General features: G+C 43.7%; 1 protein-coding gene across 4 annotated transcripts; it reads right to left on the bottom strand.

Moving 5' to 3' along the window:
* Nucleotides 1-110: 110 nt before the first annotated feature.
* On the bottom strand, nt 111-17,504 carry LOC118389170 (vacuolar protein sorting-associated protein 54-like). Of its 4 annotated transcripts, none has more exons than XM_052527483.1 (24): nt 17,230-17,501; nt 15,464-15,638; nt 14,793-15,037; nt 14,282-14,366; nt 14,100-14,134; nt 13,739-13,870; nt 13,264-13,649; nt 12,732-12,858; nt 12,460-12,489; nt 11,951-12,058; nt 11,658-11,713; nt 8,423-8,519; nt 7,665-8,017; nt 6,365-6,494; nt 6,000-6,181; nt 5,775-5,887; nt 4,791-4,854; nt 4,573-4,678; nt 4,344-4,431; nt 1,981-2,102; nt 1,774-1,854; nt 1,535-1,642; nt 1,219-1,313; nt 111-979 (listed from the first exon to the last, which is right to left on the bottom strand). In XM_052527483.1, the coding sequence occupies exons 2-24, from the start codon at nt 15,606-15,608 to the stop codon at nt 874-876; spliced, it is 2,994 nt and encodes a 997-aa protein (XP_052383443.1). In that variant the 5' UTR covers nt 15,609-15,638; nt 17,230-17,501; the 3' UTR covers nt 111-873. The 4 variants fall into 4 exon arrangements, 3 of the variants coding, with proteins under 3 accessions (XP_052383443.1, XP_052383444.1, XP_052383445.1); XM_052527484.1 differs by lacking the exon at nt 17,230-17,501 and adding an exon at nt 16,902-17,200; XM_052527485.1 differs by lacking the exon at nt 12,460-12,489 and having other exon boundaries at nt 17,230-17,499.
* Between the last annotated feature and the right edge of the window lie 577 nt (nt 17,505-18,081).

Genomic DNA, 18,081 nt, shown 5'->3' with positions numbered 1-18,081 from the left:
TACTGCCCATTTCATGTAGCCTTGTTGGAAGATGCCTTATATAGAATGACTTAGCTCGGTCATTACGAGAGGGGAACAATTGTGCATAATGTCTGTCGGTAGACAAGCAATTTAACTAACTAGCAATGCTCAGTAATTTTTTTGGAGAGAAATTGCACAGTAAAATGTTAAATAAGTGCCATGAATGGGAATGCTGTATTCAGTGCAAATTGAGAAGACATCAAATGTTCAGTCAATGAAAGACCAGTGGTCAACTTACATGACCATTTAGCTTAAACACAGGTCTGAATCCGTCAGAGTGGCTTTGTTATTCGTTGAGGGATGTGAGATAAACCATATGCTTTCAACCTGAACAAAAAAAAAACTTCTCCAGTAGTGACATGTTCTGTCGACATTTCAGGCCAATCAAAGTCTATAGTTGAATTGCACAGTGTGATGAGGTGACAGGCAGCAGTTAGTTGTGTCCTAAAAGTCTCTCGTATCTCAGAGCTGCGCTTTAAAACAAAGCCCATGTCGGTGTCCGAAATGGCACCCTATTCCCTATATATTGTGCTAGTGGTACACTAAGTAGGGTACCATGTTACGTAGCCTGTTCTACATCATGGCCGCTTACAGGGTTTGGTCCCACAGCGCTGCTGCCTGGGGCAGTTTCTCCCTTGAGGAAGCACCACCACTACCAGACGTCCTCTCTCTTTCTGTACCCAGACAGTTGGTGGCTTCAGTGAGATCCCTGGGCAGGCTGGCTGCTGGAAGGTGAAGCAGGTACAGTCTCTTTACAACAACAACCTGATTAGAGTTAGTTTCTCCCTTCCCTCCAGGGAGAGTTAACATGGCGTCACACTGTAGGTAGGACGATTACTCCCTCCCCCATCATCACCTCTTCTGCTCCCAGATCTCAGCCATGTTCAAGTCCAGCTTTTCAAGGGCCCTCAGTGATTGAACGTTCTCAGTGTAAAATGCCACATCCACCGTCACCAGCCTGGAGTGGGGTGAGAAATCAGAGAAGTGCTTTCAAGTCATCATTCAACAAGTCCATTGCAATTGTAAAGTACATTGTCCTTTAGTGACAAGAAGCTGTTTTATCAGACACATTAAGCAAAGTTCTGGACCAAAATCACTTTCACTAGAGATTCTCCATTGAGCATTCTGTTTAGTATGGTTAATCAAGATCATCAAGCAGATCTCTCTCAACCACCACAGAATCAGAGAAACACCCACCCATGTTGAGGTCCACCGTCGTGGTGCACGCCGAGACGGGCCAGCTGCCTTTTAAGGTGCATTTTAAAGCTTGCATTGATCCTCAGGAACAACATCTAAGGCCCGGAGGAAAGAGAGAGAAAAAAAAAGTGTTACCCTCAACTCAACATGTCTAGTCAGTTGCGACTGCAATGAAGACAACCTGGAACGTGCCCAGTATGTTATAATAGCAGTATAAGGTACCGTAGTTACGTAGTACATTGTATTATTCAGAATGACAAATTGGAATAATTAGAAGTAATTGAATAAGATCTGTGGTATTATTGCCATATGTTACCTGTGCCTGTTCCTCAGGTAGGAGCTCGTAAAGGGCTTCGTGCATTTTGGCCATTTGTTTACACACGTTGCGAAAGCAGGCCGAGGGCATGGGGGCCTTGACTTCATACTGGCAGGAGACCAAGTAGATATTCACATATGTTGATACACTGATTGACACTGGCTACAGCTATCTTCATAAAGTGGTGTTGCAGGTTAGACGGGGAGAGTTTGAGAGCGGTTCAGACCTGTAGAACTCACCTTAGACAGCACCTTCTCAAACAAGCTGTCCATGATCGCCATCAATTTAGCGGAGATCTCTGCTATGTGATCGTTGTAGTCCTGGCCCAAAACAGGAGGGGGGTATTAACTTGAGGCCTGCACATCGTGTCACTCACGGTGTACAAGTGAATCCCTGAACTAGAGTACTGTCCTCATGCGTGCAGGTCTGTGGATGTCAGTGCTCACCTTAGTGATGTGGTCAAAGTGCCTGAGGACGCTGTACTGCTTGGGCGCCAGCTTGGTCTCAAAGTGGGCCCTGATGACGGGAATGTAGTGAACCACCAGCTGAAGACAGCGAGAGGCCAGGGCTGAGGAAAGACACACTATGGTTATTTCCACACACACACACTAAATGTGGTGGTAACCCCGTGGTGGGGCAAAGCCTACGGTTCATAGCAAAGCACCAGGTTGTGTTCAGTAGGGAAAACACCATAGACAATTTAAAATGGAAAATGAAATTGCGCTTGTCTTATTGGACACGACCAAGTGGTACAAAGCAGAGTATGTGAGCGGAGTTGAGCGGTTGGAAATCCCGCTCATTGAGTTCTTTCCAACCGCTCCACGAAACACCGCTCTGCGCCCACAGGTTAAACTGCCGTTCCTAATTCGCTCCATTCATTAAAATCCCTATTTAACCAACATCATCTATTATTGTGACTACCTGGACCTACCATTTGGTTTTGAAGAATTGAAACTAAGCCATATGATTTGAATGAAAAGTATTTGAATAAAAGAAGTGCATGTCATTTCAAATAGGCTACATGTCATATTAAACAGCATTTTAACACTAAATAGGCCAGGAGCCAGACAGGTTGTGACAATTATTTATATTATGTCAAGGCTATAGCCCACAAAGAAATACTTTGAAGCATTTACGAGTGCGACATAATTGGCTGGTAGGGACATAAAGCGCTCAGCACGTAAACATTTTGCTGTATTAAATGATTATAGTCTATAAGTTGCGCAAATAAGCGGTGACTTAATTTTTTATTTAATTCGAAGTAAATGAAAAATGACAGTGCCTTTGAATAAATTTTAAAAAACAGGAGTTTGGCCAGTCTGTGGATTCAGGTTCATGTGAAGGAGCCTGTCAGCAGGTAGCAGACATTCTCTTCTCTTGCAGAGCCACTGGGGATGCTAAACACCCCTTTGGCCACTATTGCTAGGCTGGGCAGAGATGCAGTTGTTTTTTTCTATAGGCAGGCCTAAAGGTTTATAGGCAAAATAACCCTATCCAAAATAACCCTATCCGAACAGAAAGCGCCTGGAACATGGGAATATGCCAGGTCTATTGGGCCAAAATCAATTACGGCCTATTATATAGGTAACAGAACAAAAATGAATACTACTTTTAAGAGACCTGATTTTTAGTTTAGAAACACTTTGCTACAATGGACACACTTGCAGTGCTTTCGTCTAAGAATTCAGAACCCATTGACCTTTTCCACATTTTGTTACTTTACAGCCCTTTTCTAAAATTGATTGAATATTTTTTTCAGATATTTTAGCAAATGTATTTAAATAAATAAATAAAATCACATTTACAGTATTCAGACCCTTTACTAAGTACTTTGTTGAAGCACCTTTGGCAGCAATTAGAGCCTGGAGTCTTCTTGGGTACGACGCTACAAGCTTGGGACACCTGTATTTGGGGAGTTTCTCCCATTCTTCTCTGCAGATCCTCTCAAGCTCTGTCAGATTGAATGGGGAGCGTCGCTGCACAGGTATTTTCAGGTCTCCAGAGATGTTCGATCAGGTTCAAGTCCGGGCTCTGGCTGGGCCACTTAAGGACATTGAGACTTGGTACCTTTCCCCAGATCTGTGCCTCGACACAGTCCTGTCTCAGAGTTTGGTTTTTGCTCTGAGATACACTGTGGGACCTTATATAGTCAGGTGTGTGCCTTCCCAAATCATGTCCAATCAAGTTGTAGAAACATCTCAAGGATGATCATTGGAAACAAGATGCACCGGAGCTCAATTTGAGTCTCAAAGCTAAGGGTCTGAATAATTATGTAAATAAGGTATGTTTTAAATTTGTAATACATTTGCAAGAATTCTCCCCCCCAAAATTGGTTTTCACTTTGTCATTATGAGGTCTTGTGAGGGAAAACAAATAATTGAAATCCATTTTAGTTGAAGGCTGTAACGTAAGAAAATGTGGAAAAAGGTCAAGGGGTCCGAATACTTTCCGTAGTCATCTACCCACCTCGTTCCTTTCTTTTAGCATGTGCATGTAGTAAGTACACCATCATGCTTTTGGGATGCGTGTCTCTTCAGATTCCACAATGATTCTTTAGTTGTGAACACTCCCTCTCTTGCTCTTGGTCCTCATCTTTCTAAGTCACCTTTATTTAGCGGCTGTGCGTTTTATCAGTTTATTTATGAAAAGATTTAGCGAACTCCATGGCAGTAGCTAAAGCAAGGGGCTATAGATGGCAGCACACAAGCAGACTACAGATGCATGCTGGGCCGGGCATGCCCTGAGATTGTGAACGGAGCGCTACTGGAGCGGCGGGAATCGCACTCCGCTCACATGCCCTGGTACACACCCAGGTTTTTAGTGGTGATGGTCTTGAGTCCCACCACTTGTAGTGCTCCTGCCCCCAGGACCAGCTGGCAGCTCCGTGAGTTGAAGTGCTGTCAAAGGGGGGAGGGGGGTGTCAGGGACCATTCATTACTACACGATGGCAGTTTGTTAGTGGGATGCTTGCCAGGTGAATGTAGCCAACACTCAGACTATTATTCTAGACTGTTGCCACACACGGGGGGGGTTGTTACCTTGAGTAGGTCTGAGAGGCGAGTGAGCATGTCCGTGGAGATGGAAGGGATGTCGTTGACACACTGACAGTACTCCAGGAAGATCCGGATCAGTAGTAACACCGTGCTGATGAGGAGGACAGAGGTCACCAGTCAACAAGGGTCTTATCATAATTTGTCCTGAAAGCCTTACGTTTTGAATGTGGGAGTGGAAATGAGCATTTATTGTAGTTACCTACCCAACAACAGCATATTTCTGGCCATCAATGTGCAAATAATCACTTGGTTTCCTTTCTTCTGTGCCTGGTATTGAGGAGAAGACAGAAAATAAACTCAGTCAGTCTGGGGACAGACAAATATTTTTTGGGGACTGACCATCAGGAACCTGGACTGACAGTGGTGCAGAGCCAGTGACAGACGATGGTAAGCATGGTATTCAGGGCATAACATTCACTTTAGTCCACCAGCCACTGTGGCAGGTAGATGAAAATATCTACCAGCCACTCAGGTCTTTAACCAAAATATTTTTGTCATAATTACATAAACACCAAAAAACAGATGACCTTTGTAATGTTTCTAAAAGAAGACATATTAGTAAGAAGTAATGTGGTATATTGCTGAATTTCATTTCTTTTTTGTGACCTGAGTCTTGACCAAAATACCAGAAAATGTTCAGCTGCCCCTTTAAGGGTGGGAGGTTACCGTGGTAACTGAGCCACTCGAGTGGTCTCGTGTCTCCGAGATTTGGGATCTGTCTCTTTGCTACCAGTTGAAGCCACAGACTCAAACTATATTTGAAAAACAACCTCGCAATATAAATAACCAAAAAACATGAAAAAGTTTTACATTGCAGTCTTTCGAGTAAATTGGACCAACTTTTAAGCCTGTGCCTCCAAAATGAATCTATCAGCACATCACTCAGTTTTCCTAGCTCCCCTGCCAGGCTGTGTTACTGCGAGGTGGGACATAGGATTCCTATTTATTTGAGCGATTAGCAGCTATGAAACAAAACAGCAGAAATACTTTGAAAACAACTACTGCAGCATTTTTCTAACACCAACTGTGCTCACACTTGACCTTTGACTCTTTATTCTCGAAAGTAATACTCGCACTGTAGAGCCCTGCAAATTGACCACCTGCCTGGTGAAATAGACATTCTAACCAGACAAAATCTAAATCTACCCGCAGGTGGCGGGTGCTCATTTTGTGCTCAAATGGTATACCTTGGGGTTTGCGTTCAGGTAGTGTGATCCTGCCATCTGCTATGGAGTTAACCAGGTCCTGGAATTCTGCAGGAACCTCTGCCTGCTTCCACCGCTCATTGTCCAGCAGCAGACTGGAGAGAACCCACACGCACAGTTAGGATAGACGGTTTAAATTCCTGAAGTATTGCACCTCTAATCCCTATTTAGAAGTGTGTGTGTGTCTGTACTCTCCAGTCTTAATACCTGAGCTTGGTCTTACGCTCCTCGTGGAAGCGGTGGACAAAGCGGTTGGCCTGGCTCTGTAGCGCCCCCCTTAGGGACACACTGCGCCTGCAGCACAGCTTCTCTGTGTCCCTCACAAAGCCTTCCACCGCCTGGGACAGAAACACAAACTCTGCCGAGCTCAGACGCTCCAGGGAGCCATCCTGACGGAGAGAGAAAGGGATTTTTTCAAGGTTACAAACATGAAATACTACTAGGGTTGGAGTTATTACCATTTTACTTTGTCACTTCAGAACATCAATGGAAAGTCACACATAAGCCAGCTGAGAGTGCATTGGTCATGCTGCGTGTTGTTTATCCTGTCATGCGTTAAACGAGCTAGCTACCTTGGCTCTGGCCATGAGGACTTTGACACAGCGGTCGTGGCTGACGTCTGAGGCGGTGTAGAGCAGCTCCTGGATGTTATTGGCCACGCGGCCCAGCTCCAGATCACTGGGCATCAGGTCCTCACTGGACCTGCAGCCGGACAGGCAGCATAGAAATGCAATTACTAGAACGACACTTTTGTTTTTGTAATTCTATTGAACAGAATACAGATGGCACTTAAGGGACACTCAGTAGTAGACAATACGAAATAAAGTATAAAAAAAAGTTATTTGCTTAATATAGCAAGCGACGGCCACGTGACTCACTGTCTGTAGGAGCGATCCATTTTCGTGAACAGGGTGCTGTACCTAATATACATCATTTGTTTGAACTGGTACTGGGCTACCTTTCAGACAAGTCTTGTGAGGTGTCCTAGAGAGACCCACCTTTCCACAGAGGGGTTATATTAATGTTGTTGCCCAAACTGTTCGGATGCTACAGACGGGAAGGTGGCAGATCGGCAGTACTGACTTCAGACCAGTCCCGTGACGCTTGTGGGCGTCACAGAGCAAAGCAGAGTTTTTTGAGTCTCTATATAGAGGGGTCATAATAGTAGTTTCTGTGAGAAGACCGATTTTCGGGATGTCTCCTGGTCTAACAAACACTGCTGTAGCTCGGGCCACCTTCCACCGCAGATGGCCGACATCAGAGGATGCGGTGGATATATCTAGCTTAAAACAGAGATCTTATTTTTTTTTAAATGGGGATTTTTTTTATTATGCCAACTTGATTTCCAAAGGGGAGCGGACATCGACTCTAGGGTTAACCACAGAAGTGTATAGAATTGCAGGAAAATATTCTCCCATGGAGCCTCGAGAACATGTAGAATTGGGGGGCCTCTAAAATGTTCTCGCTAACGGACCGACAGCGCCCCCTGCCACCACTTAAGCCCCTTTTTTGATCCAGAATAACCCTGTATTCTTTTGTTGGGGTAAGTTCACACCATTCAAACACAGAAAAGCTGCTTTTTAGCATAAAACATTTTGGAAGGAAAACTATTTCACGTATATTGTAATTAATAATAGATCATATTTGATAAAAATCAGAAAACACTGTGGACAGTTACTTTGATTTCCTGAGTGTATACAGATGTGCAGCATGTATTGAATCTTTTTCACACTGCCGTGCCAACCTAAACTTTACTTTGGTGGAATAATAACCAGGCCAGAACAGCACAGTATATCCTGACTCAGTAGTGTTAACCTGACTCAGTAGTGTTAACAGTACGTTTGTGGTTGGTGAAGGTGGTGAGTGACTCACGAGATGGCGGCCCCTCCTGGCTGGAAAGCGTGTTCCCTGCTGGTGGACGACTCGGTGGTCCCTGAGGCGGAGTCACTACCACAACCATCCACACGTGATAGGGCCTGCCTGGGCCCCACGGTGGAGCTCTGCTCCTGGCCTGTGCTTGCCCCCAGGTGCAGCTGGGCATCATTGAGAGCGTCGCTGATGAACAGGCCCTCGTGCGTGAGGTAGGCCAGTTCTGCTTCCTCCTGGTTGAGAGGGGTTCCTGGGGCCTCAGTCAGGCCCCCTGCTGCAGCCCGCTCCAGCAGACGGCTCTTCTGGTTGCTGTCCAGCGCCTCCAGCACGACATTCCTCACCACACTGAGTGTCACCTGTGGGGCACAGCATAAGGACAAACTTATAGGGCAGAGGAACTAACTACCAGGGTTTTGGTCACTCCCATTTAAATTCCAGGCAATTCAGAAAGTAAACAAATTTCAAATCCAATTAGACATTTTCCTTACTGAAAAGCTTACTGAATTGACACCAACATTGCTAACTACACAAGATAAATGAAAGGCACAGATCATCAACAGAGTCCTACACAAAGGTATTAATCATGTACTACAAATGGGCCAGTCAAATAATGCACTTTAAAACAGCTGGTTTGTACAACAACGAAAAACGCCAAAGAAAAAAAACACTTAAAGTCTTCTATTCAGCAAGAAGACAATTCCATAAATCCCATTTTGATTAAATCTGACCGGGATTGTGTTTTAATAAAGTGTGATCCTCACCTTGATCCTCTTCAGGAAGAGAATGAAGTTCTCAAAGACGGACTTCAGCAGCTCAAACCACTGGGGAAAGGTCATCAGACGCATCTGGTCTGCCAGCCTGACCAACCAGAAAGCAGGGTTGTATTCATTAGTGCAAACCATATTAAAATGTTTTGCAACAGAAAGAACCCTTTAACTCTGTTGAAAAACATCTAGGATTTGTATTTATTTTTATTAACCTTCAATTCCTATTACTAACAACTCAAATAAGAACTTGCAATAATTTTTTGCTTTTCTGTGCCAGCTTAATGTTTATTTTGAAAATAACAGAGCTCTACCAGGAGGGTCACACCAGCAATGCATAGCATTTTTACTCATGTGAACAATATATTTTTATTTATTTTAGGTCTGCTTCAATGGCTTTCAGAGGTAGGTAAGCATTGTTAAATGAGGACTGATGTCAAATTATGGTAATTTTTTATGTCCAAACATAAATACTCAATTACATTTAAATGAATGCGTTCAGGTGGTGTATAGTGCCATGTCCCTCAAAATGGTTCTCTTACATTTCTAAATGAGCCAGGTTTTTTCACCATGTTTCCCACATGTTCAGACAACACTGAGATAAGACAGGGCAGTTTGTATTATTATAGGCATTATTTTATACACAACTGTCTGAATATTGATGAATTGACCCCATGGGTCATGAAATGTGATTTAACCAATTTATGTTGCCTAATAGCGTTGTCAACAATTCAAATATTTTTCACCAAAATAAATGTAAAAAATTAAAATATATTTTTTAATGATTAAAAAATTTAAAAAACATTCTTAGTCCAACAAAGCACCTATGCAAAGCCCTCGCTGTCAATAAGAAACGTATTCCAGGGTCAGCCTGCCAGCTGAAAATATTTGCCAGTGTGTGTGTAGGCTACATACCCCTCTCATCTCTGAAGCATATTCTACTGTAGCCTACTGACGTTCGAAGCGTGATTAAGAAATTAGGGAGATATGTCTAATTACAGAAGAATTAGGCCCACAGAATTACACCTATGGAGGAGTGGCTTCTATGGAGGAACTTTAACTTTAACTGAACTTCCGACAGTTGGCTTAACGTTGGACTAGTTCTAGCTAGCGAGCTTCTGTGTGCAGAGCAGCAGAATAAAAAATACGTCTTACCTTCCTGTAGTTAATAAATAAAATGTGAAACGTGATAATTATGGGATGTTCCAACTAGCATTTATAATCCATGTCATAACAAGATGCCCAGCACTTCAAGGCAAGCATCCTCCTCCACCCTCTCTCCCCACCCGCAAAAATTCAGTCACATCTGGCCCCCTACACTTGTCTGTCCAGCTTCTTAATATGCCACACCGGTCAGGTGAATGGATTATCTTGGCAAAGGAGAAATAATCACTAACACGGATGTAAACAAATTTGTGCACTAAATTTGAGAGAAATAAGCTTTATGTGCGTATGGAACAATTCTGGGATCTTTAATTTCAGCTCATGAAACATGGGACCAACACTTTACATGTTGTATTAATATTTGTGCTGAGTGCATGCACACATAAACACAGTACATTCGGAATGTATTCAGAACCCTTGACTTTAAATACATTACACCCTTATTCTAAAATGTATTGAATTGTTGTTCTTCCTCATCAATCTCCACACAATACCCCATAATAACAAAGCCAAAACTTGTTTAGACATTTTTGCAAATGTATTAAAAATAAACTTAAATCACATTTACATAAGTATTCAGACCCTTTACTCAGTACGTCGGCATGGATTACAGCCTCGAGTCTTCTTGGGTATGATGCTACAAGCTTGGCACACCTGTATTTGTGGAGTTTCTCCCATTCTTCTCTGCAGATCCTCTCAAGCTCTGTCAGGTTGGATGGAAAGTGTTGCTGCACAGCTATTTTCAGGTCTCTCCAGAGATGTTTGATCGGTAACTGGCTTAGGCTCGGCCACTCAAGGACATTGAGACTCACGAAGCTAGGTTTTCCATCAAGGATCTCTGTACTTTGATCCTTTCCCTTGGGCCTGACTGGTCTCCCAGTCCCTGCGGCTGAAAAACATCCCCACAGCATGATGCTACCACCAACCATGCTTCACTGTATGGAGGGTGCCAGGTTTCCTCCAGATGTGATGCTTGGCATTCAGGTCACAAGGTTGAATCTTGGTTTCATCAGACCATCTTGTTTCTCATGGTCTGAGAGTCTTTAGGTGCCCTTTGGCAAACTCCAAGCGGGCGGTCATGTGCCTTTTACTGAGGAGTGGCTTCCGTCTGGCCACTCAATCATAAAGAACTGATTGGTGGAGTGCTGCAAGATGGTTGTCCTTCTGGAAGGTCCTCCCATCTCCACAGAGGAACTGGACCTCTGTCAGAGTGACCATCGGGTTCTTGTTCACCTTCTTGACCGTGACCCGTCTCCCCCGATTGCTCAGTTTGGCCGAGCAGCCAGCTCTGGGAAGAGTCTTCAAATATGGAACCTTTATGTAGACAGGTGTCTACCTTTCCAAATCATGTCCAATCTATTGAATTTACCACAGGTGGACTCCAATCAAGTTATAGAAACATCTCAAGGATGATCAATAGAAACAAGAACACCTGAGCACAATTGAGTCTCATAAAGTGTCTGATAACTAATGTATATAAGGTATGTTGAATTTTTTAAATACATTTTCAAAAATGTCTAAAAACCTGTTTTTGCTTTGTCATTATGGGGTATTGTGTGTAGATTGCGAGGGATTTGGATTTATTTAATACATTTTAGAACAAGTCTGTAACGTAACAAAATGTGGAATAAGTCAATGGTTCTGAATACTTTCCGAAGGCTCTGTATGTCTCTATTTATGCAACAAAAAAGAAAACTTGAGTGGCCAAATCAAATGATCTGAAGGCAGAATTTGGTCAGCGGGCCGCCCGTTGAAGAGCCCTGTCCTAAACAATACGTTTCAATCTGATAATCTAATGTTACGCCCTCAATTAGATTTCCACACACACATTGTTTTCACAGCCCTCGTGTCATACTCCAAGCACTGCTTTCAATAGCAGGATGTCAGATTAATGCAGTTTAACTCATTGTTGTTGTTAAGACAACCATAAACAACTGGGTGAGCTTCCTTTCCTTTGTTGAGGAAGGATTCTCAGAACACCAGGCCATACTTTGACAACACCTCCAGTGCATTCGGGAGATATTACCTTCAGCTCAATGTGCAATGTATAGCTAGCTGTACTACTCACTTCGTGACGATGTCAGTGTCAATTTCTTCAATCTGCGACACCGAGTCGACAACAGACTGCGGGATAAGAGTATGTTACTTTGTATATCGGTTTTACTAAATCAAAATGCATTTCTCGTTTGATACAGGTGTGCTAGTTCAGGAATAGACCAACAAAGTGGAACTGGGAGGGGGTGCTAGAGGAGAGGTTTTGGGAAATACTCTTAATATGGCAAAGCCCTTTTTCGAATTTCACCATAAATGTTTATGATCATGAAGATAGTCTGTTCTGATACTTTGTGTCTGGTCTTTTACCTGCGTGACGATGCCTTTGGCTGCTAGGATCACCTCGTCGCTGTAGATGTCCAGAAAATCCAGCTTCCGCTGCCTCAGCAAGCCAAACACCAGAGACTCCAGCCTGTCCTGTATCCCCCCACACACACACACACACACACACGAGAGACAGACAGACAGAGAGTGAGCAATACTATAAAACCCAATAACGCCAATCAGAGTATTCTTCACTTCAAGATGTCAATTATGATAAGAGACCAATTCATCAATTAAATTACAATAAACTAATAAACAAAGATTCATATTTCAAACCAATTAACCAAACGATTTCCACGTAATGGAGATAATTAAGATCTCCTTCAGTCATTCAAAGTTTTCCATACACATAACAAAAGGCAATTGGCAATTGTGCTACTGAAATGTAAATTAGGTTGATGTTTTCCTCTGATCTGAACAATCTCGAGATTGCCCCAAAATGTGCCATTTTAATTCACTAGATTCCAAGTAGCAAACGGAAGAGTCAGACCCACCTTTATTGAGACTGGACGTTTGTATTGCATCTGACAAAAAACAACCTCAGTTTGGTGCTCCAACTACACCTTCTCAACATTTACGGTTGAACTCAACCTCAACCTTATTTTTTCACACATTTCCCCCCCTCCAGTCTTCTGACAGCAGATTTAGTGCATTTAAAACCTTTGTGTAGCCAGGTAAATCATTTGAGAACGAATGAGTTAAATATAAAAACGACCTCAGAATTCAATATAAACATTTGTTTATATTTTATCTCAACGGTACAGACCTTCTCCATGACCTGTCCGTCGTCCTCCAGACTCCTGTTGAGGTCACTCCTGGAGTACATGCTAAAGTCTCCCACCATCATCTTGTCTATCAGCTTCTCCATCTCACACAGCTGCGAGCCCAGGTGTCTGGGGGGGACAGACAGAGAGAGAGACAGAGACAGAGACAGAGAGACGCATCACAAGGCGACACTCTAAAATACACAGAGTATTTCACTATGTTTAACTGTGGGCTGGGACTCATGTTTAAAAAGACGTATATTGACACGAAACTCTGACAAGCATTCTGACGAGAAGTGGTGTGTATTTTAAACTTTCGGCGTGATACAGTTCTGCCACCACGCTGTATTTCTGCCACCATAAAAGCTTACTCACAATAAATAGTTGGCGTGGACTGCTGCTTACTATCATTTGATGTACGATTGTCTCATATGAGTGTTTGGCGCATTTTAAAATCAGACGAGTGTCACCGCCGTGACAGATAGATCTGAGTACGTAACACAAACATCCCCCACTCGTCTCCACCACCCCCACCTGAAGCTGTGTATCCCCTGCAGCTCCAGCTGCAGCACCTCCTTGGTGGTGGCGATGAGCTCCAGGGCCCCAACGAACTCCGAGGTGGAGAGCAGCAGCTGCACAGTGGGCTGGCTCTGATGCACCGCCGCCATCAGCTTCAGCTTGTTGTGCAGCCGAGCGCAGTTGGAGCGCGTCAGCGCTTGCCGCAGTGCCCGCAGCGGGCCTTCGCACATGATGCGTTCGATTGTGGCCGCGCGGCCCCGGAGGACTGCCACGGCGTGGGCGGTTTCGGTGAGGCGGTCCTGGAGCTCGTGCTGGGAGGACATGGCGTGGAAGAAGGCCTCGGAGCGCAGGGAGATCTGCCGCGCGATGCTCACCTCCACCACGTCGAGGTAGTGGCTCAGCTGAGAAAGAGAGGGAGAAGCCAACAACAGGAAACATGACGGTGACACAATGAAACAACACAGGGCATGACAATTTTCCATCAGCTCACCTTTTCCTGTAGTAACCGTGACGATGCCATGTCCCTGCTGCTCTTCCCGCCAGCGCTGTTGAAGTGGGACCATGGTAGGACCGCGTTCAAGGTCGTTGGGTCGTCTAGCGCAAAGTCAGGCTTCATGAAGATCTGTTTAAGCCAGATGTTAATTTTGGAATCCAGAAACAAAAAGTATGTGTGCTGCTCTAGGGAGATATTAATATAATTAAACAATATATTATTTTAAAAAGTTAATGGTATAAACGTTTGACAATCATGAGAGCATACAGTCAAATCAAGGGGACAAAGCGGTTCAATAGGGCTCTAGAAATCCCCACAACTCACATGGTTACAACACAAAACAAGAGGAAGTAATTACCTTGGGCACCTGCTCCAACTCTGTTCTTGATTTGTCTACGAAGAACAGAAAGTGAAAAAGCACATTAGTTGGATCAACTCACTTAAAACACAAAGGAAATGTGATATTTGACAAAACTAATAACAGGAGGCCCAGAATAGATACTGTAGGTGCCAGGTGCAGAGCTGTTTCATATCGCATACCGTGGTTGTTTGTGATGCTGGAGACAGCATCCAGCTCATCCTTGTTGGAACAGATACTCTTGCATCGCTCATGGATTTTCTCCCTCTACAGAGAAACACATACATGATTTAGTTTAGGCCTAATAGCGTATACCGTTTAATTATAGTGGATGCATTTTGTTTGTGCTATTTCGACCATGAGTAAAGGGAAGAGTACAAAGTCTTAGAAATAGCTTAAAATGCTATGTTCATTACATTGCACAGGGCAGTTTCAAGGTAATAACCAAACAAAAGAAAGAGGATTTGACACCTGGACTGTGTTCATCAGGCACCAAACAGACAAACTGGAAGGGACTATTTGGACTTGCCCAATAAGAAATGCACATTTTATTTTCCATTGCAACATGTTTTTAAATGTTCTCTGTTGCATGCCCTAATGAACGCTACCCAGGCCAGGCAGTGGCCTCTACTTCAGTCCAATCTACTGAATAATTCACACTGAATGACAGGGGCAGCAGGGTGTATTCGTTACCTGAGCTGTTTCCTGCAGGTAGGGGCCAAAGTGTTCCTTTGTGATGTTGGGGAGGAAAAAGGAGGGCATGACTTCTGTCTCGGCAAAGTCCAGGCCCCAGGTTTTGGTGAAGAAGTCAGACTCCCTCTTGGCCAGTCGAGGGTCATTCAGCGCGGCCGGGAGGTTCACCTTGGAGTTGTACACCGTCCACCTGTGCTGGTCGGCCACCACCGACGGGCCCTCGCACAGCACCCGGGCTGCCTCGCCTGCAAAGGCACGTGGGAAATGTAGTCAGTGGAAACCTTCAGCAGTAATGAAACGTTCGATGCATCTTGAGATGCATTCCATGGTTGCGCTCCAATTCTGTAGCCTGACCCACCATCCTCAACGCTGCGCTCTCATTTGAGGCTACCAATTTTTCTACCCTTCACCAAGAAGTGTGCACTCGTTCACATCCGCTCATGCATTTAAAAGCTTTGGATTGGTGCAAGAATGGCTGGAGGGAGCTCCTTACACCAATCCATTAATTTTAAATCCATGAGGGAGAGTGTACAAGAGCATACTTTGGGAGAGGGGTAGAAAAATAGGACTACAGTCAGCATATAGCTGATCCACAGTGACACAAGATGAACCTTTATAGATATTCATCTTGTAAGACTGTTGGCAACCATAAATGTAGGCTAGTTCTTTACCCGTGGGCTCCTTGGGGCAGACGTCGGGCAGGGAGTGGATGGGCCTGTAGTGTCGTGAGGAAGGGTCCCCGTCCTTCCGGAAGATTCCCTCGCTGCCACCACTGCTGGGATGAGGCACTGGGGAGGAGCTGTGGCTGGAGGCCATGGCATTGGTGCACCTCTCCACAGAGGCTAGCTGAGTTAGCAAACATAGCACTGAGTCAGAGAGTATCAATACAAAACAAAGACATAGCCTAAACATTCATGTTTGCGGTAACACGATATAAACCCTAAACTGGACCATCTTCACAGTTCTTAGTCCAAGGGCATTGGAAATAGGGCCATAGAAAACTAAATGTTGAGAGAGGAAGGATACAGTGGAACACTTGTGTCAATAGTCAATCAATTCAGTCAATCCATTCAAATGTCAGCCCATTTTTCTGTGCACTGCAATGACCTTCAGTTGTTGTCACAAGTCACTAGTGTGAAGCAGAAGTGAAAGTGCAGATGCTGCAGATGTATTGTCGCTCAGACAATTGTGGCTCAGAGGTGCAGTTGAGCAGGTGTTAGGCTATAATCCAAACAGTGAGAAAAGTAATGCCTTTTGACTCACTTCCTCTGTGTATTGATTCAGTTATTGCTTTGTCTGCATAACTAGCCCCATCCTACCTAAACTGAATGATCAAATTCAAAGTAATTCACCATTGGTGATTAAAGTAGAGGGTACCTAGAACAGGGCCTATAGGTTAACCAATATAATCACACTAGAAAACAGTTGTGTCAGCAACTGAGACCATGATAAACTGCCTACAGGAGCAAAGCTCCTCCGTTGTCTAATCAGTCTGTTGAAAAGATTAGGGTGAAAGGTGGGCAGGTACCTTTAGGCTACAATCAATATGGATATGTATTGTTGTCCGTTTCAGTAACATACAATATCGAATGCATGGTGAAATAAGAAAATAAATGATTTATAGCAGACATATTAAGTCTTCATATGACTGATTTACACCAACGTCACGTGAATCACCACACACTGAACACGTCATTGGGCAATGACATCGTAGCTGCCTATATCAACAACGTCAAATGTTAATGCATGTAGCTTGCTAACTAACGGTTAAATTGACAGCTACAATGAAAGTAAATTCGCTAGCTGAGGGCTATATGAATCAGAACTGTACAATGCAAAATGTCATGAAAATATAGTAAGCTATCGCTGCGAATCAGATAATATTTCAACACCACCAGGGATGATAATGATGTCCTTTTTTTTAACTAGCTGGGATTAGATGACCGTTTTAACTGACAATCTAATTCGCGTTAGTTGTTTCACTTTTTAAATAGCTAGATAGTAGAGAGGCGTTTGGCTCACCACACTGCTAGACAACTGCAGCTTCTTAACGTTAACGATCTCAGGTGGGGAACAAGATAGAACGACAACTCTAGTTAGCCAAGTTACCTAGCTACTGTAGCGAACTGTGAAACACCGCCGTCCTCATTCGAATTTCCCCGTCATCCGGCAACATTAACTGTCATTGACCATTTTTTCTAATTGCTCTTTACAGACGATATACGATTTACTCTTCGAGCATCGATATTCGAGTAGCTACCCACGACTGCAGCAGCCTGAAGAGACCAACTGGTTACACGTAGACTGATAATCGAAGCTAGCAAAATGTTAGCTATTTGACAGCCAAACAGAGACGGAACCAGTCCACATAAATACATGATCGCTGAGCTTTTTTGAAGAGTAGACAAACCAAAAGAAGGTGCGCTATGTCTGGTACCTGTTGTTAGAAACACATTAGTTATTGATTATTCTTTCCGCCATCACGCTATAACATTAGACGAACCAGGCGAAAACAGCAAGTAAACCGCCGGTACAGTCACCATAATGCACTGCGCGAACAATCTTCTTCGAGTTCTTTCGACCATAACCATGCAGTCACTTTCATCACAGCATACCACCCGCTTCACTGCAGGATGGGCAACTTTGATTGGCGTGGGCGGCCACAAAAAGACGGGAATTATCATGAGGGGCTGCAGTGGGTCTGCGTACCCACATCCATACTCCCCCCTCCCCACCTTCTGAGCAAAACATTTCAGTGCCCCCCTCATATGGGAGTGAAGAGATACCAAAAATGTCATAAATTAATTTCATGCAATTTTACTCATTTTGTCATGAGAGAAAAATGTGCAGTTTTACATATTATTTCTTGCAATTCTACACATTTTGCCATAGGATGAATGCAAATGTTTTCAGTTTTTAATATGATAACTGATGATCAACGGGCCCCACCCCGAATTATAGCTGGCCACTAGACTAATTTACCAATCGAAAACCTTTTAGCTGACATGGGCTAATTGAGTGACTGCTGATGCACAAACACATTTCGAAATAGCACCTTGTGTATTCTATTATTCCAACTCTCAACAGTAGGTTGAGAACCCGAATTAATTCCTAAAAAAAATACAAATGTAGTTGCCCATCCCCTACCTACTGCTCACAACTGACAATTTTCACATTCTCATAAGTGGAAAAGGGTAATTTTATGTGAACTAGCTAGTATAGCTAGTCAATCCAAATGAATACTGTGTATAATAGGGTGAATGTTATTGCATATCTTGTTTATTTGAGC

Source organism: Oncorhynchus keta, chromosome 10, assembly GCF_023373465.1.
Source record: "Oncorhynchus keta strain PuntledgeMale-10-30-2019 chromosome 10, Oket_V2, whole genome shotgun sequence".
Lineage (NCBI taxonomy): Eukaryota > Metazoa > Chordata > Actinopteri > Salmoniformes > Salmonidae > Oncorhynchus > Oncorhynchus keta.
The sequence above is the reverse complement of the archived record's forward strand: the minus strand, read 5'-3'. Positions and strand labels throughout refer to the sequence as shown.

Excerpts from the sequence above, each read along its gene's own strand:
- LOC118389170 (XM_052527483.1), bottom strand. The coding sequence starts at position 15,608 with ATGGCCTCCAGCCACAGCTCCTCCCCAGTGCCTCATCCCAGCAGTGGT. Across the intron at positions 11,714-11,950 it reads CCAAAGGCATCGTCACGCAG|TCTGTTGTCGACTCGGTGTC; the intron begins GTAAAAGACCAG and ends CTTATCCCGCAG. Across the intron at positions 4,432-4,572 it reads GCCTCTCAGACCTACTCAAG|CACTTCAACTCACGGAGCTG; the intron begins GTAACAACCCCC and ends CCCCTTTGACAG.